This window comes from Sander lucioperca, chromosome 8 (genome assembly GCF_008315115.2).
Source record: "Sander lucioperca isolate FBNREF2018 chromosome 8, SLUC_FBN_1.2, whole genome shotgun sequence".
NCBI lineage: Eukaryota > Metazoa > Chordata > Actinopteri > Perciformes > Percidae > Sander > Sander lucioperca.
In genome coordinates, this window is record NC_050180.1 from 9,453,216 (window position 1) to 9,476,915 (window position 23,700).

A 23,700-nucleotide genomic window follows, 5' to 3' on the forward strand; every position below is an offset into this window, starting at 1 on the left:
TGGTACTGCGTCTCCCTCACCCATCCACACACCATCTGGTTATAAGACTCCAAACTTTTGTAGGATTTAAGGTCTTCCGCTGTGTATGGGCTCGGCGAAAAAAACAGGTCGTTGACTATATCGGGATATGCAACTGAAGGAAGAATCACCGGGTCGCCATGGATCCAAGAAGAGGGAGCCAACTTGTAGGGATCTGCACCGCCAGTAAACTGTAATTTCTCAAAATATCGCGCCTTTTTTGTGGTCCAAGTCCTTCCATGCCTTTGCATCTTGGACGCGTTTTGATGAGCTTTTCTGTTGTTTAGATATAAAGTATTAAAGCATCCAAAGTGCACAATACTCCATTACTCCATTCAGTTGTTTACACCGAGTGCCTCCAACATGGCCGCGCATCCAGGTTACCGCCAAGAATGACGTCGGTGAAAACCCTCTATTAGCCTATCCAGTTTATTTTTCCAAGGCGAATAGAACGGGCAGCTACGTGCGGGGTCCGACCATGCTGTATTTGTTGCTATCACCTATCAACCTTCTCTACATGAGGAAAGCTGTGAAAGGTGAAGTTTTCGGAGGAATCCTAGCCAAATCAGTCTAATACATTGATGCCATTAACACAAAGTTTAGGAGCGCAATACTAATGATTCAGTTTGAAGTTGCTGTGACGTGACGTTTCCAGTCTATGGTTCAGACTCAAACACACGGAGACCTGTGCGTCGCTTAGTGTCCACTCTCTCTGTAAAAAGCTGTGCAGCTTCAGGTTTATGGATGCGCTCTGCTGTCGACATGCTGCGGCAGATATGTCCACCTCCGATGTAGAGCAGCGTACAGCCACTTCCCTAAACTATTTGTCTCATTCAGAGACCAGCGTCTCAAACGGGGCTCTGTGTCTGTCAGAAGGTCTGAGATCTAACCTATCAGCAGAGCAATCACGTAATGCACAGCAGACTATGGTGCAGCTATAGATTATTTTCTGAAATATAGTGACTTTATTCTTGTAATAGCCTATTATAACTTTATTTTTCTCAAAATATCATGACTCCAAATCACAGAGAACACAGATGGGATGAGTTATATTTTGAATGTGCACAAAGTTTTGGACATGAGCAGAACTCTTGCTCAAACATCTGAAATATTACAGTCCAGGGGTTTATTAATAGCCTACATTAAAATGAATTAATGTATCATTGAGGTGAATAATTGTCATATGCACATTTAAGGAGGTTACTTCCTCAAAAAAAGACGCAAAAGAGAAGGGAAGACTAAATGATGCCTAGGCAACGTGTGTGGTGACTCAGATATAATTAGAAAAGTCGATCCAAAGGAGAATAAATATTTAAGCAATACAGAATGCCTGAGAGCCCTACTTCAATATATTCAATTATGTTTTTATATTTGGATTGTAATCTGTTTCCCTTAACATAAAGATATTTCCATCATATTGATTCAGAAAAAAGGTAGACATATGTGCATAAAAATTCACCAGAATGCAGGAAATGAAGTGTTTAATGCTCAAAATTTTCGGGGGGTGGACCCCGAGACCCCCCTGCATAAGTCACCACACAAATCTGGAACCAAAACCTTGGCCTTTGGGTTGCCAGGCAAGTTATGATTAGGCCAAATGTTGGTGCCATCTAACAAACATCTACAAACTGGAAGCTAAAATGAACATACACTAGCTATTAACAAGCTGGGCAAGACAATCGCTGTTTTGCATTACATTCAGTTTATTTAAATGGCTGCGGGCTAAGCCCCGACCCTCCTCAAGTCCTAGAAACGCTCCTGGATTCACTCACAAGCTGAGGAAATAGCGGATTTCAATGGGTTTTGATAAATCGATAAAAATGGGTCAATAAAATGATTCTGGGATTAGATGGAAAATCCAGTTCAGCGCGCTTTGGAGGAGGGTCTGGCAAAGCGAGACTAAACAAGCATTAGCCTGATAAAAGAAGCTATGTTAAGTTATTAGGGTAATCCATAGAAACATACATTTTATTCGTTAGGCTACTTTAAATGCTGCTTAAAAACAGCTCTTCAAAACCTAAAGTGTTGTTTCATAGCTACATCAATCAAAGCTAAGTGTAGGAAAAACTTCACAAAATGATGAAAAAAAAAGAAAAAGAAGTGATTTAGCATCTAGATGCCAGTGGTTATTTCATGTAGTGGCCTGCATGAGAAATAGGTGCTGAGTTCTGAGAGGAGGAGGAGGAGAGAAGGAGGAAGGGGAGGAGGGAAAAAAAAGAATAGCTGGCACCGCCTGCCAGATTCCCAGCAGATCTCAGCGATTTATCGCATCGTCGCATCTAACCCTGAACTGTCTCTAAGTGGCTCCGCCGGACCCGGTGTTTACTCTGACGCTTCAGGGCTGTTCCTCGTTCGCAGGGCGTTGAGTTTAGAGGGAGTTGTCTCGCTGCCGATGCTGGGGAGATCAGTCCGTTATCTCCCATCTTCTCTTATCGCCATATCTCCTCTCCCCCCTCTGCGCATCTGAGTCGACACCGGTGGCATATGGACGCGCTGGATGGCTGGTGCACTTAGCAAACCAGCGTGAACGTTTTTTTCATATCATCATCTTTCTTTGCCTTTGAGCCTGAAACCAAAAGAGCAACTACAACAATGACGGACCAGGCCAACCAAGAGTCCTACCCTGTCCCAGACCCGACTATAGTGGATCCCACCTCGGCTGCGTTGCGGAACGGCCAGTGCGCCCCAGATGGCTTCACCAACAACCATCACCAGTCAGCCAAAAGCCCCAGCCAGCCCGATGCGTTCACCACGAGCCAGGAGATGAAAATCACAGACAGTGTGGAGGGAGAAGGTAACTTCTCTCTATCTATGTTTGGATCTGCTTTTTTTAAAGTTATGGATAGGCATGCATGGAGTGTGTGTGTATGTGTGTGTGTTAACGGGGACCCTGGGGAGATGGCAGGGGTATTTCTGTTATCCATGTGAGGTATTTTTACTCTGCTGTCATTTGAATAATTTATGATAGTCCTACATCAGCAGGATTCAGGTTAGAGTCAAGCAAAAGTTGAATTCACAGATGTTTTTTTAAAAAGCCATTCATTCAATATTAATAATAGATAATACACTTCATGTATAGCACCTTTCAAACAGAGTGTAGCTCAAAGTGCTATACAACAAAGTGAGAAACCACAAAACAAACAAAATCAGGCAAATAAAAAAGTGCAGACACTTGTGTGATTAAACCGTGCAATCAAATGAGCAACAAACAACAGAGGCAGCAAATATCCAAAACAGTTATGCCAAGAACAATAGAATATGTGAAAGATCAAAATAAAACATGGGAAAGCATAGGAACAACAAAACATGTCAACCATGATGAAAACGAACAGAGTGACAATTAGTTAAAAGCACTGCTGAATAAATACATTTTCAATTGGTCTAAACATTTACACAGGAGGTTGCATCTCTTATAGCCTTGGGAAGGGAGTTCCATCATTTTGGTGCATAGTTAAAAAAAATGACATGCCTCTGAGGACAAAGTTGCCTGTGAGAATTCAATTGATCCTTAAAAACATGCACACATGATGCACACAGACTCTGCCTGCTTTAAAGCTAGATTCTGATACCAGTCACATGCATGCCAAACCCCTAGGAGTGCATTTGCTTAAGCATGTGAGTGTGTGTTTGTAAGTTTAAATGTATTCCCATTCATCTTCTAATATGCATAAAACCTGTGAAACATTCCACAGTTGATAATACCAGGGCCTCAGTTATACAATAAACCCCAAGCCTGTTTAATGTCATGAATGTTTACTGGATCTGTCAAATAGCTTTCAATAGCTTAATGACACTAATATATTTAAGCATGTCTTGAGTAATTAATAAAAAAACTGAAATGATTATTGTATTTAGAGTTGCCATGTTGATTGGATTTGGCTATTTTTTTAAGAGCTGGAATCAACCTACAGTATCCACCTTGTATCTACCGTAAGAAAGATGCATTTAACTGTGTGTGTCTTATTGAGTGTTCTCATTTCTTAAATGGCTTTAACACGCTGCTCAGTTGGCAGATTTTTAACTCTTATGCTGTGTTTGCACAAGTTTGCACGAGACGTGCCGGAGAGTAGAAAGGGCTCCATGTATAGCCTGGTCCTACCAGACTGGTACATTTCATTTGTACAGAGAGTCTGGCCTCTCTCCATTGACAAGTGTTAACTTCCTTGATGGCGGGTACTCTGTTGAAGTTTAAAACTATTGGATCTGCCCAGAGCCACTCTGGATCTGCCATAACCAATCGCTAACGTTTGTTCGTGACGTCGGCTTAGCATTGCTAGCGTTAGCCTTAGCCAACTCTTTCACCACTAACGGAGCGAGCTGGAAAATCAAACTTTTCCTGAACCTCGTGGGGAGGAGGGCCACAACATCATGGCCACCAACAAAACTCAGCAAAGATTGTTCTTGCGGGCTTTAACTTGTGGATATTCGGCAGCATTGCCACAACGGACCAAATGGCTTCGCTTGCATCTTTGTCCGCCGCCATTACGGAACTACAACTCAAACTAGCGCACAACCTCAACGTCATTGTTCTCAGCCACTCCCTCTGTTCACTGATTGGACAGGTAAAGATTTGGCTGGAGAAAACCCAAGAATATACCGCGAACCCAGACGTAGTACTGAAGGAAAATGAAAATTGAGCGGAAGTACGTAGGAGGACGGAGCCAGGCTACCATGTAGATACCAACAACATTTCTTTTTGCCATTTCTTTCTGTCATCAACCATGGCCAAAATAACATAGCATCATCCGGAGGTGCACACAGCTCAGAGAATTTCCCTGCCCACCGACAGCTACAATGATTTCCCGACATTTCTGAACAACTTCAGGATGTTAGGAGAATCTCAACACTGATAGGCTTCCGCGATACAGCTTCACGCAAAATTCATTTTGCGTCGCCCGGTGCAAATTTGTGTATATTTGCATCTTTGCATTGACTTTGTAGCCTATGTAATCGCGGCATGCAAAATATTTGCTTTGCATTTGGTGTGAACACAGCATTAGGAGGGAGGGGTACTCCAGTGAGTTGCACTTCCATAAAGTCTGGTAACTTGTGAGAAAAATATTTTTTTTAAATGGTTGAAAAATCAAAGCAACAGTGTCAGAGATATTCTGACTTCTAGTCCCTCATGTGGGTCAAAAACACTGGATCCTTCATTGCCCATAGTGCAACTTATTACCATTTTTAATTAGAGCCCCTCCCCTACCCCCTTGCCTGGTAAAGGTCCTTCTGTCTGATCCCCCAGCCAGAGATCATGTGAGCAAAGTGATTCAACCATGCTGTTTCACTTTCCTCCTTTGCCACACACACACACACACACACACACACACACACACACACACACACACACACACACACACACACACACACACACACACACACACACAGACACACACACACACACACACACACACTAGATAGTTTAACTAAAATAGTTTGAACAAAATGAATGTTCTTTCAGTTGAGTGTTTCTCAGCTTCACATGGCATCTAACCATTTCTCGGCTGGAAACAATACTCCTGTTCATCGAAAATCCCTTTGGCTCCTAGCACCTTAAGGTATTATTATCACAGCATGTTCAGTCAGGGGTTTTAAGACATTTTCTTTGCAATTAGTCAGCCTGTCACAGCCAATGGATCTCCCAACGTTCAGTTGGCCTTGCATGCTTTTTAAGTCAAAACGTGATAGTTATATAGCCCGTAGCTGTAACTGTTGCTCCATGTGACTGCCTCCTTCACACGTACAGTAAACACCACCATGTAGCCTACAATACATGCATGCACATTTGCAGCTCCCATTCAGCACAAGTTGTTTGTTTTCCTCTTCATGACAACTACAACATGTTGTAATGAATTCAATATGTGAATGACACTGAATGTAGAAAATGATGGATGCAAGAGAAGAGAGATGAAGTTTAACTGCTCATAAAAGGTTTCTCAGTAAAGCTATAGGAGGCTTACATTAGTTGGCAGATTTCTAAACCAATGACATTCAAACTGGTTATCTTTGTTTCCCATGTTGGCACACATGTACAGGAGCTGTACATTTTGGCATCCAAAACAATAATATGTTTTTACAGATGCATCTTAACAGGTTCATAAGGGGCCCCAGCACATACCTTTTTACCTTTATATGCCCTTGGATTCAAAGTAGCTTCTGACAGTTATAGATACAAGTTGCCGGAGGGTTCACTGGTGGGAAGCTGGTGAGTGATCATATCCTAGTGGCACCAACTCCCTCTGGACGCTCTGTCTGCAATGTCTCTTTCTGTCTACACCCACACTGTTGATTCTTTTAAAAAGCAGTTGAAGACTTGACTATTCAAACAGGCTTTTAGTTAGACAAGGGCTTTTATGGCTGTCTGATTTTATGTACCTATGTTTTCCTTGTATTCTTATGTCTTTTATTTATCATATTCCAATTTATTGTAAAGCCCTTTGTGATTTTTAAATGTGAAAAGTGCTATATAAATTGAATTACTTACTTACTTATTGTTAGACAAACATGAGTTAACAACAAGGACTGCATGCATGGTGAACTGGCCATCCCAGAGAAATGCAAAAATGAAAAATAACATATATCAAATAAAGGTATGATTATACCCTTGGCAAAAGGACAATTTTCTCATATGGGATACAAGATTGTATTTCTGAGGGTATAAATGGTAGGGGTACAACATGTACTTAGACAAAGGGTACTGCAATGCACTTGTACCAGGCACTACTCCAGCAATAAGCTTTTCTACAAGGGATTTTTTTAAACTCTATTGATTTTACACAAAGGTTGAATTCTGAAGTCATGGGGATCACTCCTTAGCACAGTTGTATAATCTCTTCAGTGGTTGTGGGGGGCTTTGTCATGTCTGAGAAAAAAATAATTTCACAATTTAGTGTAAAGTCTCTAAATGCAGCTCAGTTTGGGCTTCAACAGAAAGCCTGCATTACAAAGCAGACTTGTGGAGTTGAGAGATGTGGGCATGCACAAGAGAGGAAGGGCCAAACAAAAAGATGCTATTGATTGCATCATGGGAAATGTAGAATCTTGCATTTTTGGAGCTTGACCCATACTAGGAAATAAAAGTCAGGATCTGTTTTGATTTCTACCATTCTTTCAAATCAGTCTTTTGTGGTTCCCCCAAATTTATGGAAGTGCAATACTAAAACACCAGAGTTCTCCTTTAATTCTTCAAAGGTTTCTTGAAGATGAAGTGATGTGGCACCCTGACAAATATTTACAATTGAATATTTACAACAATAATGACCTAGTTTTTTTCCCCATTGGAGACAGAGAGTGGAGGTTTCTGCAATATTCAAGGAGATTCAGTTGTTTTTACCTTTTTTCCTTTTTTTTTTTTTTTTTAAAGGAGGGAGAGCAGAAGAGGTGGAGGTCTACTTTGTGGAAGCATTTTGGACTTCATGTGCACAATCTTGTATAATAACTCTCCCACTGTAATGACACATTATCTGTTTTGAAGCTTTGTTCATCTGTGCCAGTGAGAGAAAATGCCCCCAAAGCAGGAGTTTTATGCACCAAAAATACCTCAATTTCCAAAAGACTTGAGCAAACTATGCTCGATAGAAATTCCATTTAAACCTTTTCCGTTTACCTGAATATTTTCATTTAGGAGTAGGCTATCTGCAGTCAAAGGGCTAACTGCATAATTTTTAGGTCTTTGGGGCTAATTTCCACTGCATTGTGTCCAAAACATTTGGTTCACTGTGTTGAAAAGTTAAAATAGCCTTGTTTTCAACTTAACTGGTTCCAACTATCTGCCTGTTTTGGTGGCCAAACTTGCAGACTGAAAAGGAAGCACCCTCTCTATGACTCTATGATCCATGGGATACATTTCTGGATAGAATAACAATTGATGGCATTAAAAAGGATGTAAAAGTTCAGGCTTATAAATAGTGCATGAATCTGCAGAGCCAGCCTCACGTTTCATGACAACTGAATAGCTTCAGGTAGTTTGGAATCTGAGATGTTATGTCTGTGGCTTCAGGCAAAGACTTCTCACCCAGACACAGAGCTGTGACTGTAAGCCATTCGGAAATGCATGTGGAATATGAGGAGCATTCTGCGTTAACACCTTCTCTGTTTAGAATAGAATAGAACAGACAGTCTGTTAGAAGGGAACCATGCCTTTAAAAAGCTATTACGGTTAGTTCTCAAAGTCAGTGGTAGCAAAAGATTGACTTTTTTGTTTTTTGTTGCCTTATTTTGTGAACTTAATATACTTTGATTGGTTTCGTTGATAATTTTATATTCTAAAGAGGTTATTTCCTAATTGCTTTTTGTATTAGTTTGAGGAACTACTTTACACAGATCATGTATTCTGTAGCTGGGAGTGCTCAGCAGGGTGGATTGATACAGGTGTACGGTGGCTGCTCTTGGAGTTCTGTTTAACTCTGTGAAGGTCAGTAAAGAAAGTAGAACTGGACAAGCTGTCCCTGTTTCTCTTAAGACCTGTCATCTGCAGTATAACAAGGGTCCTCAGGCATTACACAATGTCCCTCAGTGCAAATCCCCAATGGTATGTTGCTCTCCTGGAAGGTTTGAAGAATTATCTAACAAGAATGATGCATGGAGGGTGGAAGAAACAGCTCCATTCATGTTCCAAACAGTAATGTTTGTAAAGTCTGTTTCCTGTTTTATTTTGAAGGCTCACTTCTCACGTGTCATGTCTTGTTTTACTTCCTGCATTTGTAATTGCCTGCCCTGCCCTGATTGGTTCCACTTGTGTATTTAGTCTGTGCGTTCCTTTGTTGCCTTGTCAGTTCATCTTTGCTTTGCTGTTTTTGGAGTTTTGTTACCTGGTCTATGTTTGCCTATTACCTGGCTGCCTGCATGTATTTGGACTCTACCTGTAAGCCTTCTTTTTTTTTTTTTATAAATCATTGAGCTGTACCAGTCTGTCTGTCCTCAACTGCATTTGGGTCCTTCCCCTGCTGCCTGCTCTCCAATCCTGACACTTGAATAGCCATTGGTGGGTCTATTGGGCTTCTTGCAGTGTATTTATTGTAACTAGTACAACAGCAAAACGTTTCTATGAACACGTAGCATTTATCTAGCAGAGCTGGACCTCTGACCTCCCTTTGCATTGAGGAAAATAGAGATACGTCCGTACAATGTTAAATAACATGGAGGACTGGGACCAGTCGCTGGCTCCAACAGTGTAAATATCCATTTGGAAATCTACTTTTAACCACAACCTAAATGTTATGAAATTCAATAACATGGATACATTTTAGGATACTATGGCATGGCCATTGTAATGTGTTTTTTGAGGGGGTCAGTTTTGCGTCTTGTATGTTTTTTTCAAATGATAATATAGCATAGTAGCCCATCCCTCTCACCCCGGACACAGCACTTTGGTCAACTGCTCTATAAATAAATTTGAATTGAATTGAATAGTAATCGTTAACCTTACACCATTGTTGTGGAATTAATCCAAAATCCTGAATTTTCTGTTTAGAAATGCTGAATTTAAACAACTTTTAGCATACTTAGCAGAAATTGTAGCTCAGCATTTCTTGGATCCTAGATGAGTACACAAACCTTAACTTTTCTTTGAATGAATTTGATTATTCATGATTTCAAAGTGTTATTCCTATCCCAGATAGGTGTTGGAAAAGGTCAAATGACCACTAATGCAACCTCTGGCTGTCTGATATGATCACACAATAAAACAGACAAAAAGAGCAAAGGAATTGCCCTTGTTACAGAGTTTATGTCTCATTGCAGGTCTCCTGGAGAGCAGCATGCGCCTGAAGCCCCATGAGGCTCAGAGCTACAGGAAGAAGGCACTCTGGGTCTCCTGGATCTCCATTGTGGTCACACTCATACTGGCCGTGGCAGCTTTCAGTAAGCATTTAAAATACTACTTTAAAGGCATGCAACATGTACTAGAGTGCTATACGGTAACTTGTTACCAGTGTTGGTGTAGTAACAAGACTGACTACAGCAGTTTATTTCTCACTTCCCTGTTGACTAAGAGGAGATGTTGTCATCTAAACGTCTGCTCTATGGTAATGGTGCAAACTGCATGTTGTAAGTGCAAAGACTGCCAGTGAACACATGCAGGATGTCATTGACAAATGTGAATGTAACTAATGAAATGACACGAAAAAACACAGACGAAAAGAACAGAGCTAATTCATTGTACAGCTAACACTGTGTAGTGTTTTTAAAAGAAGCCTGTGTAACAGCATATCATAAATAGACCACACGTGTTTTTGTACAGTATGACGACAAAAAAGAGCATATGCCTTTTACCCACATGATGGAAGGTCAACTGCAATTTCTTGTGAAAGCAGAGTTCAGACATTTAGGCAAATCAACAGTGCGACTGTTCTTTGCTGGAGTGGGGCTGCACTTTCATACTTTTTATTCAGGACATTTGGTTTGGCCCTTTACATCATGTGATACAAAGAAGCACTCTTGTTTCATTGTTTCATCAGTTGTGTTATGTCAGTTGTGTTTGATGGAGCTTTTGGAAACCATTATAGCACTTTACCATAAAAGTAAAACAGTGGAGCATAAAAGACACATTTCTCAGTTTATTGCCCCAGTAAGTTGCTTATGTGGAACTTGCCTTGGCGGAGGGGGGGGGGCTTGTTAATGAGGCTGACTGCTGAGGGGCAGAAACTGCTTTCGTGGCGGGAGGACCGCAACCTCCTGCCGGGGGGAGAAAAACCTGCTCTGGTTTATTGCCATTTCTTTAAACAAATCACAATTGTCTTGGGCGGCGCTAAGCTCCACACAGAGCCGCTGCAAAATAGCCTCGGGAAGGAACTTGTTTGGTGGAACATGTGTATGTTCAAAAGTTAGGACAATGTTTTCTCAGTTAGCATTTTAAAATGATATCAGATTAGTAAACAGAATGTGCCTTTGGAACATTGGATGAATAGTTGCTGATAATGGGCAATGTAGATATTGCATTAAAGATCAGCCACTTCTGTCTACAACAGTCGAGAACCCTTTTGCAATTATGTAAGCACATAATGTAATCTGAAAACTGCTGCCCTGGTTAAAAAAACAATGCAACTGATCTCAGCTGGTATTCTGTCTGTAATGGAGTGGAATGGAAATGTCTAAGTGACCCCAAACTTTTGACCAGTAGTGTATATAACATAAAAGTTTGTGAGAATTCACCAGAAGAGAGCGAAGATATGAGAATACATATTATGCATTACATTTCTCAATATTGCATACGGTTAGAGAAGGGTGCAGAATAGCACATGCCAAATTTTCTATTCATATTCACCCTCACAGTTTTTAAAAGAGGTCTTAGCTGGAAATGTTTTAAATGTACAATCTGATGCCTTTCACTGCTTTGATATCCCCTTACTGTGTGCTAAACATGCCTTTACTGTTCTTTGCAACTGAATCGCACAACCTCAGATCTGTTTGGAGTCTGCCTGGTAATGCATTTTGGGTTTTTTTTTTAAAACTGCATACTGTACCTCAGTAACCCCTCAGTAGTGTTGTGAAATGATGCTGCAACAGTTTCATCATACATGTTGTTGTCTTATGATATAGAGGATGTCTGCGATGTGCTGCACTGTTGTGAGTGCAACACGGGATGATGTCTTGTCATCCTGACAAAGCATCAGTTTCAGGTCATGATGTGTCCCAGTATATTCAAACTTAACCTTGATGTGCTGACTAAGAACAAACTTGCTTTTTTACGTGATGCAGCTGCGTGGATTCACACTTAGACACTACCACAGAAAGGAAACTACATGAGGGAGGAATGAGTATTTGTAAAAGTTCCTGTACACATATAACATGATGTTTAGCCAAAGCCTCCTTTTCTAATCTAAAACAATATCCAGTTTTATTTGAAGAAATATTCATACAATATAACGGACCAAACCATAAAGCAAATCGATTGCAATTAGCCAAAACGTTTATTCAGTCGGCCACACAGAATTCACCATTTAAATATTTACTTTGATTAAAGCTGCTCTAATACATATTTTTATATTCATAATGGATCACATGACTTGTATGTGAAATGTTGGCGCTTGTATTGACGAACCCACAGAAAATAATCCCAAAATTCAAATCTAAAGTTCACCTTAGTTTCTGGAGTCTAATAGCATTTTCCAACTTGTTGTTTTGGCAATTTAATTGTTTCACTTCACTCTCAGGGCTCTCATCAGCTGCTCTAAGCAAAGAAGCTAAAAACCCACTGTATGCTATTTGCCAGACAGACCAAGTTAGCAACTGGTAAACAGCTAGTCCACACAGCATTCTGTGATGGGAGAAAAACGTGCTCTGGTTTATTGGCCTTTCTTTAAACCAATCACAATCGTCATGGGTGGTGCTAAGCACCGGACAGAGCAACAGTGCCTTTGCAAAAATAGCCTCGGGAAGGAACTTGTTTTGGTGGAACATGTGTACGTTCAAAGGTTGTTTTAGTCGTGCAACAGAAAACTCAGATTGGACAGATAGTCTAGCTAGCTGTCTGGATTTACCCTGCAGAGATCTGAGGAGCAGTTAACCATAGTCCTCATAAATCCACCAGAGTTTAGAATGCCAACACAAAGAAAGAGGAAGGTAACGGACATCCGCCGAAAAGAGGGACATTCAGCGGAATTTCCGGCGGCATCTGGACAATCCTGAAAAATTAAAAACGTTGTCGATATAGACTACGAAATTGCTAAAGACAAGTTTGCCACTTTAAAAGGTGGAAATATGTCAGTGTGTTATGTTCACAGACTACTTCCATGGCCTCCAAGTGGTCAATAAATCAGAGATATATATATATATATATATATATATATATATATATATATATATATATATATATATATATATATAACCCACAAAAGTGTGAAGCACTAAAAGTGAGGGCGACAGCCTGGCTTCTGGGACACAAAAAGGCAAGAACAAGTGAACGGAGGAAAGTGTAGACATGCTCCCCTCCGCCAGTCATAACAGCAGCCTCTAGAGGATGGGTCAGCGGCACTGGGTAAGGAAATGAATAAATGAATGCAGCGCTTCACTCTTTTGCTACCACCCAGCATGGCGACGGGAAAAAAAAAAAAAGCATGGAGGCTGTGCGCTGAAGAGGAGACAACTTAGTGAAAGAGAACAGATGGAGCAGAAAGAGTGAGAGACAGATGGGTATGGAGTTGTGGAGTGAAGCTCTGAAAGGTGTGATGGGACCAGGGGACAAGGCAGGGTGAGTCCTGGCAGGCAGCGTTGGGGATTTAGTGGTTGTGATGGCTCAACTTTAAAGAACACCAGCGTACCGTTTCCTCCTGCCTGTGCCCTAGTTTCTCTTTCTCCCTCGCTCTCGCTGTCCTCCATATTTTATCTTTTTACATTTTTACATCCCGTCAGCTTCTTCCCTCACCCTCTACTTTCTTTACCTCCTCTTTATGTGCTGTCTTAACATATCCCTCCCTCTTTGCCCCGTTTTATGTTTTTCTATATTGGTAGAACTAAATCTACTAAATTCTATGTGGGCAAAGTCAAAAGATGATTTGATTCTGTCAAGTGTGTGTGTATGTTTTAGTAAAGCAGGGTAAAAGTCCAAGTCATCTTTTTCTACTCATATCTTTCATTCTGTTTCTGCCAACCTTTCGTTCTCTTTTTCCCTTTCTTCTTCTCCCTAAGAAAAAGCACAGTCATCCTCTGCTCTTCTGTGACCTTAGCAGTAGTTTAACATTTAGAAGGGATGAGGGTTCAAGTTTCTGATCCCTTTCTGCTCTACTTTCAATTGTATTGACTCTTGAATGGCTCGGTCACAAGTGGCCGCACAGCGTTCGCTCACAACCTTTCTGAGGAGCTGTCTTTTGTGCTGCCTTGGCATGCTATTCACCTATTAAATTGGTAAAAGACTTGGAGGCTTTATCAGACATTTCAAGTTCAGATGGGGAGCAGAGACAACACTTCAAGGTGTTATATTGGTGTAAAGATGACATCCCATTGCCTTGATGTATTGGTCAGTAAGGCATGTGAACACAGACACAGATCTGAACTTAGTTCTAAAATAAATACAACAAAATAAAAAATAGACCCACAGTGATGCTGCAGCAGACGCTACCACCCTCCCACGTATGTTTCCTTCTATTTCTTTTCTGTAAATAAGGGTCTGAGACAACAAACACTAGTCCGAGACAATATTTTATGCAGTTGGTTATTGAGATCTGGCATTTTACTGCATTCATGACAGCATTATATTATGTTATTTATTTAATGCATAATATGTCATTGGCAGTTATAAAAAATAGTTCCCTTCTTTGTTCCCTTAAAAATCCAAGTGAAATATGAACTATAAGCTACTACATAACAATTTATTCTAATGGACAAGCTGGAAGTGAAAAATAATGCCACAGTTTACAGCAGATTTGTACGCCCTCCTTTGTTACATTTTTCCTCAGATTGTACTTCTTTACTTGTACCATTGCAAAAAAAACGTAATGCGACACAAATAATCTGCTGGGATGTAGAGCATGTCCACGATGGGTGACGTTAGTGATATGAGGACGGATAAGGTTATGTAGGCTACATAACTGATAGACTGGGAAGAAAAACGATACCGCTCAAATAGGTAGGCTAGTATCTGGAAATGAAAATGCATCTATAGTTGGGGCCTCAATATCATCTCCCGACGTATGTTTAACTCCCTGTGAAGTAATACAGCTTCTTCATCAACGGGATCGTTGACCAAAGAAAATTCCATGTTTTGAGAATTAAACATTTCATAGTCTGCCTAACACACTTAATAAACCAACCCTGTTTTTTTTATTCATGCAGATCACAAACTGCGCTAAAATGCGCCTGATACAGACTGAATGAATGAGGAAATGAAAGAGTGCTGTGTCAGTGGGTTTTGCGTTAGTGTTGTGGCTTTTGCGTTAGTGTTGTGGCTTTTGCGTTTGTGTTGCAGCTTTTGCGTTAGTCTTGTAGCTTTTGTGTTTGTGTTGTGGCTTTTGTATTTGTGTTGGACTGTCTCGACCACTGTAAGTTTGTAAGTAAGCGATGTTTCTGTTGCCTGTAACGTCTGTTTTGAAACAACAGAGAGCAGCGCAGACATTTAGGTGGCACCGTAATGAGGCACTGAAATCCACGTTGCTATTCCGTCCTGTAGATACCAGGCACTGTATCTAGCCTGTATCTTTTCACGGCAAACGTGCGTGTGTGGAAGCGGTCGCACAACAGCAACAAATGTTGTGTTGCGCACGAACGGAGACAACCAAATAAAATAATGACTTCTTTTGAAATAAGATTTTCCAGTTTTGTAAGTTTTGATATGTTTTTATTTATTAGAAAAAACACAAATATTGAATAGGTGGTTGCCAAAGGGGGCAACCAGAGGCCATGAAATGGTTGCCAATTGACTCAATCTGGTTGCCAAGGGCAACCGTTACTGTCCAGTCCTGGCATTGCTCCACAGCGCTACAGTGGTCAAAATCTCCAAAGGCAGTTCAATTTGTGTGTATTTTATTTATATATAACCATTGTGTTAATTGTTAACATAGGGTGAAGCATTGCTATTGTTGCCAGATTACTAAACCTTACAAATGGATAGAACGCTGGTGTAACTGTTGACTGGAACTCCTACAGACACCTTCCAGTTAATCAGAGAAGAGGACTTTTTATGGCCACTGTCCAGGATATAAAATTCAAATGACACACAGGAAAGGTCTTATTTATTGCACTTCAGCTCCTTCAATGGAAAGCAGAGGCTCATATAAATGAAATGGAAGAAATGCATATTTCCTTCAATTTACATTTTGCATTTCACCGGATTGTCTTAGTACTGCAACTCTTGCTGAACTATGAGAAAAAATGTTCAATTTCTTGGATGTTTTTTTCCAGCCTTTGATTCTTATTAGAAATCCCAACCCCAAGGTGTGTTAGTAACTGAATGGATATTGTTTCATTATCAGTTATAAGGGGATTTTTTGAATTGTGTTTTAGTGATGCATTTGGATTGTGCTTGTTAAGCCGCCACAAGAAAAGCTGTTCCATATTCAGAGTGGGGCATGGACTGCACACCAGCATGGATGATTTTCAGATTGCCTTACAGGCCCTCTGGGTGCAGGCCTGTGGACTAAAAGGCTGCCACACGATCAATCAGTGGCCCTGCCAACCACTATTTAATGTTTGAGCAAGGAGATGGGGAGGGACTAAAAGAGGGAGGGAGGGAGGGAGGGGGGGGGAATTGGCAAGATGTAGAGTAAGAGCAGGACGGAAAGTAGGGGAACATAAAAGAGGAAGAACACAGAAGACTGTGGAATATAGAGAAAGTTAGAGTGGGACAGGAGGAGATGACACAACAAAAACAATACAACATTTGGCCAAGACACACAGCTTCTCTCTCAATCATCTTATTCAATTTCTCTTCCTCTGTTTCTTGATTCCTCTCTCATTTTTTTCTGTCCCTGCAGTAGAGCTGTAATTACTGTGATTTAACCCAGATACATAAAGTAAAAGCCCAACACAGTTATAAATAAACCATCAATTTATGGATAACTATCTGTGCTGTGTCTTTGTAGATAGGAGCTGAGCTAGAGAATATATTAATTAAACCCTTGTTTGGCATCACACTTTAAACCCTGGTCATCTCCATTCACCAAAGACCCAGTTTAGGGACTGTAGCTCCATTCTGTACACATCCCTACACCACAGAATAATATCAGACCTAATAAGAATATTTTAGGAGCAGTAGACGTTCAGGCCATTAAAAGTTGTTATTGTAATGTTTACAGTGGAGACATAATCTATATCTATATTTTAGATTACATTCTGTGTGAAGTGTAGCAAGTACCTTGTTGGGGACTTTAAGAGCTTGATAAGATATTTTAGTGTTTCAGTGCTATAGCCTACAGTGGGTGAAAATAGTCCCTCAGAAATGCACTATTTACTCCTTATAATTAAGCTACATGTGTGACTCATTTTAGAAGATTATTGTCTCCAGAACGAACAAATGAGCTTGAGGCTACGAAAACACTGAGACAATGTGTAATACATTGTTGGTTTTGGTCTTTTTGTGGATTTAGTAATGATGAGAAAAATATAAAACACCAGCCTTATCCTTTATATAAAATGTGACTTGAATTATTTTCAGAGTGATGTGAATTAGATATTTAGCATGTTTGCAACCACAACAGGTCGCAGGATAATAATTCTTTGTCGTGGGTTTCAGCGCTGTGATAACGTGTCATATTATCAGGATTCATTTGTGGTCATTAGAGATGCATTTGCTGACTCCTGCTGCTTCCACTGTCTCATTTGCTGAAGCATAGCCAGGGCAAAAACAAATGAGGAATCACAAAAGGCAGCGTGTACACAATAGAGATGTTTGCATTCAGCTGTACAGTGGTATCTGCAGGCTGTTCATCATATCTGGGCAGTCACCGCAGAAACGCAGTCAGTACCAATATCTGTGTCTCTCTCTCTTCCCCTTCCCTCCCTCTCTTGCTCCAATTCTACCTCTCTCTGCGCTTCTCTCCCCTAATATCCAGTACCACCCACTTTCCCTCTTTTCTTCCTCTCCGCGCAATCCCCCTCCTCCTTTAGCTTCCACTCTCTCCATCTTCCATCTCCTTCCCTCTCTCCGTCCACCTTACTCGTACTCCCAAACCCCACCTACAGTCTGTCTCAGAGTAGAAAACACAATCATTTATTCATTTGTTTTCCCTTCCGTCCCTGAGCAGTCTATTTTTACTGGTAAATACCAAGTTGCCAGCGGGGACGTTGCCATATGGTGTCAGACTTAGAAATCAAAATAATTGACTTACTGTTGTTTCTCTGCAATCATATTAACTGTGCTTTTAGCTTTGTTTTGCTTTGCCTGTCTACCCATTACCCTATTTATATGTGGCTGTCCAGGTGTGTATGATTACCAGCTGATAGAAGAATCAGAAAAGACTTACAGTAATCTCCTGGTCAGCAGCAGCCTTTACATGCCAAGTCAATTGTATTTATATAGCCCAATATCACAAATTTGCCTCAAGGGGCTCATGTCACTCTATTGGTCATTTCCAAAAATGTCAGAAATAGTACTAACATTGTGTTAAATGACTGTACGATCCTGGTACTTTGAGGTCAGCTTGGCTGCTGAAGCATGCCTTATTACTTGCATGCATGAGGTTTATGCACATACAGTATGTTCAATCTGCTATTGCAACACAGATGTACACATAGGTGGACATATGAATTAACAAGCCATTTTGGTGTGTGTGTGTGTCTGTGTGTGTGTGTGTGTGTGTGTGTGTGTGTGTTCTAGGTCAATTTACATTCCTGAGGCGCAGAAATCAATATACCAGTGGCATTCATTTGCCAAATTTCAGCATATACTGTATATTGGCCGTGTCCTTTTCAGATTTTTTTTTGGTCAATAGCTTTCTAATTCAGACCAACTTTACATTTATCTGGGTCTCCTGCCATAGACCCAACCTCCACCTCCAGTTTTTGAAGAAAAATCAACCGAGTGCAACACACAAGTTACACCATTAATTGATATGCCTATAAAGGTGTGTAGCAAATGTGACCTACCTTTTTACAAGCTTTTGTACAAATCCATCATACCGTTCATGTTAAAAAGAGACCCAAACTAAATGAAAAGGACCAAATACATCATACTGTATGTCTCAAGTGTTTATATCCTCAATATTACACATGCGTTTAGCTTATCCAAAGCAGCTTACAATAAGTGCATTCAACCATGTGTATACAACACAAAAATTGCAAGAATCATGCCAGTATCAACTTCAACAAATATGCTAAACTGCTTCAAGTGCTACATTAAGAAACAATAAGAGATAGAGAACAAGTATTATTATCTGCCAGCTGCAGAAAGAGAAAGCCATGATTACTTTAAAAGATGTCTATTCAAACTGGATTACTATTATCAAGTGACTTAGGAATTTGCAGTGGATAATTTGCCCTGAATCCCGACTTTCTAAACAGCAATTACAGGCATATCATACAACATACCTGCTCAGTGTTCAGTGACTACCCCTGCCATTTACACTTGAACAGCAGCAGACAATGTAGAATAGTGAAGCAGAATGGGGCCACAGACTGGCTGTTGACTGGTATGTTAATCTTTAGTGGTTAAACGTCTCATTCTTTGCCTTAAGTAATGTGTGCTGTAGAGGATAATGTTGTCTTTTACAACCCATGATTTGACAACATTTGCTGAGACTGTATTTGCCATTTACTAGCAATAATGCATAGTAATTGGTCTGTGTAAAAAATGTACTGGATTCAGCAGCACGGAGCATCATTATATAGTATCTTATTGTTGACAGAATGGGGACAAGGGTACTTTGACTTCTCCGGGATAGAGTGGGGTTACTGAGGTGTTAGCTGCTCTGCATAGCTACCACTCTCCATGATCCCTGCTCTCAGTGACTTGAGAATACATCACGTTCTGCTTTTTAGAAAATGTATTTTGATTGTAAGACCTCTATATTATGAAACGTGAGGTTGCTTTCACACAGCCTCTGGTTTGCTTCGGCTGGTGTGTTGAAGAGCAAGACAGCTTAAAAGAGAGGCTCTTAACCAAGCAAACTCGGGTGAAAACCTTGTATGTCCAAAACCGTTGTTTTTCAGGAAATGAAAAAGGGCTAATTTAAAAATTTTATTGAGCTATTTACCTCAAACGAAGTCAGACGAAATTGCCTCATTACTGTTTAAATATTTGTAAAACCCACAGACAGACGTAAAGCGTGACCAGTAGCATTGGTTTATGAAAGAAGAACAAAAGACGAAATATGGAGATAAAAGGTGTCTGCCCAACAGCAACGATATGTGATTTTTGCATCAATTCAAGAGCTAAACTACTATTAAAGTCAGCTGCTAATTTCGGATTGGTCTTTAATTGTAATATTCCAGAACAAAATAACTTCTTCTTCATCCTAATTCCCTAATTCTATCTGTCCATTGGTTGCAGTCTGGACTAAAAATGCTCATTTCCATTATTTCTTTGTGAGCACTTTGTGACATCAGAGAAGATGAATTAACAGCAAAGATCTGCACGACTTGCTGCCGGTCTCCTAAATTAGATTTCTCTGTGTGGAACCGTGTAACAGTGATCAGCAGAACGATCAAATGAACGAGTTACCTTTCTGTCCATATTACATGTTTACTGTTAGTCTTCTTGGGTCATATGTAATGGGTTATGGTGAAAATGGTCCTGAACTAAGACATAACTATGGATGTTTTTTTTTTTTCCCTTAGTATGGACCAATTGAACCAAACTCCATATGTGAAAGAGACTTAATCATTGTTTTGCTGCGACTATGTTTGTTCCCGTCCTTGTTCTCCTCACTTACTGTAATAACAGATAAATCCACTGCAGCAGAGCGGCTGTAATATGCTAACCAGAAATCCACTTGCCAATTTGCGTGTCTTTGCAACGAAATTGTTATAATAAAAGGCCGCAAACGGCCGCATGGCCAGGAGGTCGTGGTGGATGGAACACAGGACTTTCACCCAGGAGGCCGCAGTTTGTGTCGGACGTTGCCAAATGAGTTGCTACGAAGCTAATTAAGACTATCAGCTCCACACAACTCTCTCTGTATTTCTCAGTATGGCTATGTTCAGAAGATTGTGTCATTCGCCGACTTTCGCGCGAAGAAACTCGAGTGAAGATAATGACCTCTTCTGAAGAGTCCATCATGCTTTTTTAATCCTCCGTGTACTTCTTGGCTCAGGCATCTGCATGGAGGAGAGGTGGGGGTGGTGTGCGGTCACGGCTTGTATCATGTGGACGCGCCAACAGTTTTATTGTCATATGGGTTGACAGAAACTATGCACTATAGCTTTAAACCAAAAGTCAGTGTTGACTCGGGTAACATACTTAACTTATGCTACATAAATTAGTTTACGTAACAAACATACTTACTTCAACCCAAATCACAATCTTTTTCTAAACCTTAGCAAGTAGTGTTTCAATTCACAAAGTTAACCCCGTGTTTAAAACGGCGACTGTTTGACATTGTGCACTGGTTGCTCTTTCGAAACTGATCGAGAATGCAGTTTTGTTTTATAGGAACGTAATTTTCTAGGAGACAGGGTTGGAGTTCATCAAACTTGTAAGATGTAGTGTGGCTTTAATCTAAACTACCATTATACAATGCAGTGATACGGTATTATAACTGCATGGTTTTCTGCAGAAGTACCACCCTGTCACAATAAACAGATCCCCTGCTACTCACACTCTCTGAAGCTCCTCTGAGAGCAGAAGTGTGGTTGTCTACAGTGTTCTCGCTTTCTCACACCAGATGCTATCAGTCACATCTCCCCTCCTCCTCTTCAGCACCAAGAAGACAGACAAATCCTCACTCTCATCTATAGGCATACACACATAGATGTCCTCACATGGCAGCGAATTGGCTAGGTTGAAAATATGAAGACATTTGTTAAAGCAGTACAATCAGAAGTATTGCAAACATTTAGATAGAGTGGTTGTAGATTCCTGAAGTTAAAAGCTAATAACAAATGTAATGTTGTCTTTTATATCTACAGCTCTTTTCTTGCTACTGACTCCCCTTTCATGGATTTAATTAATTCAAGACACCCTTGTCTTAATCATTAGTGACTGAAGTGTCCACTGGGTGTTTGCTGTAGCATGTGTGCATGAATCTATATACAATAACACTGGGCGTGTGTAAGTGTTTGTACTCAGGCCCTAGTTCTGCAGGTCTAGTTATGAAATATTTATAATGCCGAGGATAATGTCAGAGTTATAAATCACAGTCTTAATGTTCCCCGAGCACCCATTTTTCTTCCTCTCTATTAGGCTTGGTCATTCCTTTACATCCATTAGTTGATCATGGCCAGCCCTGGACCTGTACCTTTATATAAAATGTGAATTATTTTCAGAGTGATATGAATTAGATATCTAACATGTTTGCAACCACAATAGATCGCATGAATTACCTCTTCTGAAGAGTCCATGTTTTTTTAATCCTCCGTGTCCTCCATGGCTACTAGAAATTGCTTGGAGGAGGGGGGGACGAATTCCTCATGGGGGCGACAGAAACTACGCACATAAATGTAAAGTGTAGTTTTTATTTAAGTTTTTCTTTTTATTATGTACTTCCCATACACATGCCAGAATGCATTTAAGGCCTGAACTGAGGGAGATAGAAAATTTCTAACTTTGTGAGATTTATCAATGAGTTCAGCATTCAAATGCATGTTGCATAGCTGAATCTAGTTCAAGACTAATGTAGTTTTAAGTCTGTGTGTCATTTGAAGTTATATCCTGGTATGTGTTGGGATTTGGTAAGGGTACAGATTCAGTGATTGGCAATTTATCAAAGATGTTTTATCAATATTAATGAAGTTACGAATATGAGTCTTAATAACTTCACCAAGTTGACAAACAATTAAAACGGGGCACCACCCTGGAATCAGATACACCATACCATAGATACACAAATAATCACAAACAACTGCTCTTTAAAGTATAATAGAATTTATTTAAATTCCAAATTATTAATTGACAATCAATAGTTCTTCAATCAATAAACCTATATACTTGTTTCAAACTACAACAAAACCAAAATGTGTGTGTGTGTGTGTGTGTGTGTTTTCATTCTTGTTTAACTATATTCGTGGGGTCCAAAAACCGAGAATACAGTATACTTGTGGGGTCCGGACAGCTTTGTGGGGCCAAAGTGCTGGACTTTAAGCCTTGTTACTGTGTGTTCCGTTCATTTTGTCCATAGATTCCACAGTAAAACAGAACGGGTCCTGATACACTCATCAGTGATTCCGGAAAACTTGTCTCTTCACAGGCAGTGAGAAAAAGTTCAGTCGACTTGAGAAGAAAAACGTTGTTTTTCTCTTCTGCAGATATGAAACACAAATGCGTGTTTCCACAGGATCCAGCGTGCTTCCAGAACACCAACAATAGTCCACTTTTCGGGTAAATTAAACTATTTAGCACAAACGTTTGCGCGCTTCCTGTAGCAACTGGCGTTGTAGTGAAGATTATAGAAAATGGGTGACGGGAGTTTTGTAGTTCACGTCACCTGACACAGAGCCCTGATGCGTTCAGGTTCCTCCAGCCAATGGGAAGAATCAGAGTTCTCGAAGGTGTGAACTACACATCTGTAGTTTTTAGGCATCTGACCATTTTGAACCCCCTTTTGTCATAGAGGTGTGGTTTTTCAGGCTTTTAGAGTTACATGAAGGCCTCCTCTTTTTTTTGATAAGGGCTTCAGGCCTGTTGCCTGTGTGTGTCATGTGGCTTCCTTTGTTTTAGAGGCGGCATGCTCTGAGGCTTTGTCCACAAGACAGTGCCCAACCACACTGCTCGGTCCCAACATATGATACCAGAGTGTTGTTACAGATACCAAAAGACTAATTTCTCTGACAAAAATGTTTGTTTCGTTTTCAAAATTCTAATGTTGACATACGTAGCTGCACAAAAACTTTGCCTAACTAAAGACAGTCTAGAGTTGCAATAATGATTTAAACGAGTACTTCTGTGACTAAAGAGTAAGTTAACAATCCTACAAATCTGACAGTTTTCGATATGCCAAATATGTGGGAATCTGATGCGTGCGTGCGTGCGTGCGTGCGTGCGTGCGTGCGTGCGTGTGTGTGCGTGCGTGTACCTGTGCTGTAAACCCTTGATGTTCGAAGGATACCATGTGGTCATGTATGGTTCGTTACACAGCTTCAATCATCAGATGTGATTAAACT

The 23,700-nt window shown here is 40.4% G+C and overlaps 1 protein-coding gene across 2 annotated transcripts in view; it reads left to right on the top strand.

Annotated features, from left to right (window-relative positions):
• The first annotated feature begins 2,238 nt into the window (after positions 1-2,238).
• tmem163a (transmembrane protein 163a) overlaps positions 2,239-23,700 on the top strand; it is an 80,591-nt gene continuing 59,129 nt past the window's right edge. Inside the window, exons 1-2 of one of the 2 annotated variants that reach the window (XM_036004456.1) lie at positions 2,239-2,812; positions 9,757-9,876. In XM_036004456.1, coding sequence (XP_035860349.1) covers positions 2,611-2,812; positions 9,757-9,876 — 322 coding nt within the window. In that variant the 5' untranslated portion in view covers positions 2,239-2,610. Of the gene's footprint in view, positions 2,813-8,780; positions 8,879-9,756; positions 9,877-23,700 lie in introns of those variants that run through there. The other variant, XM_036004457.1, reaches the window with a different exon arrangement.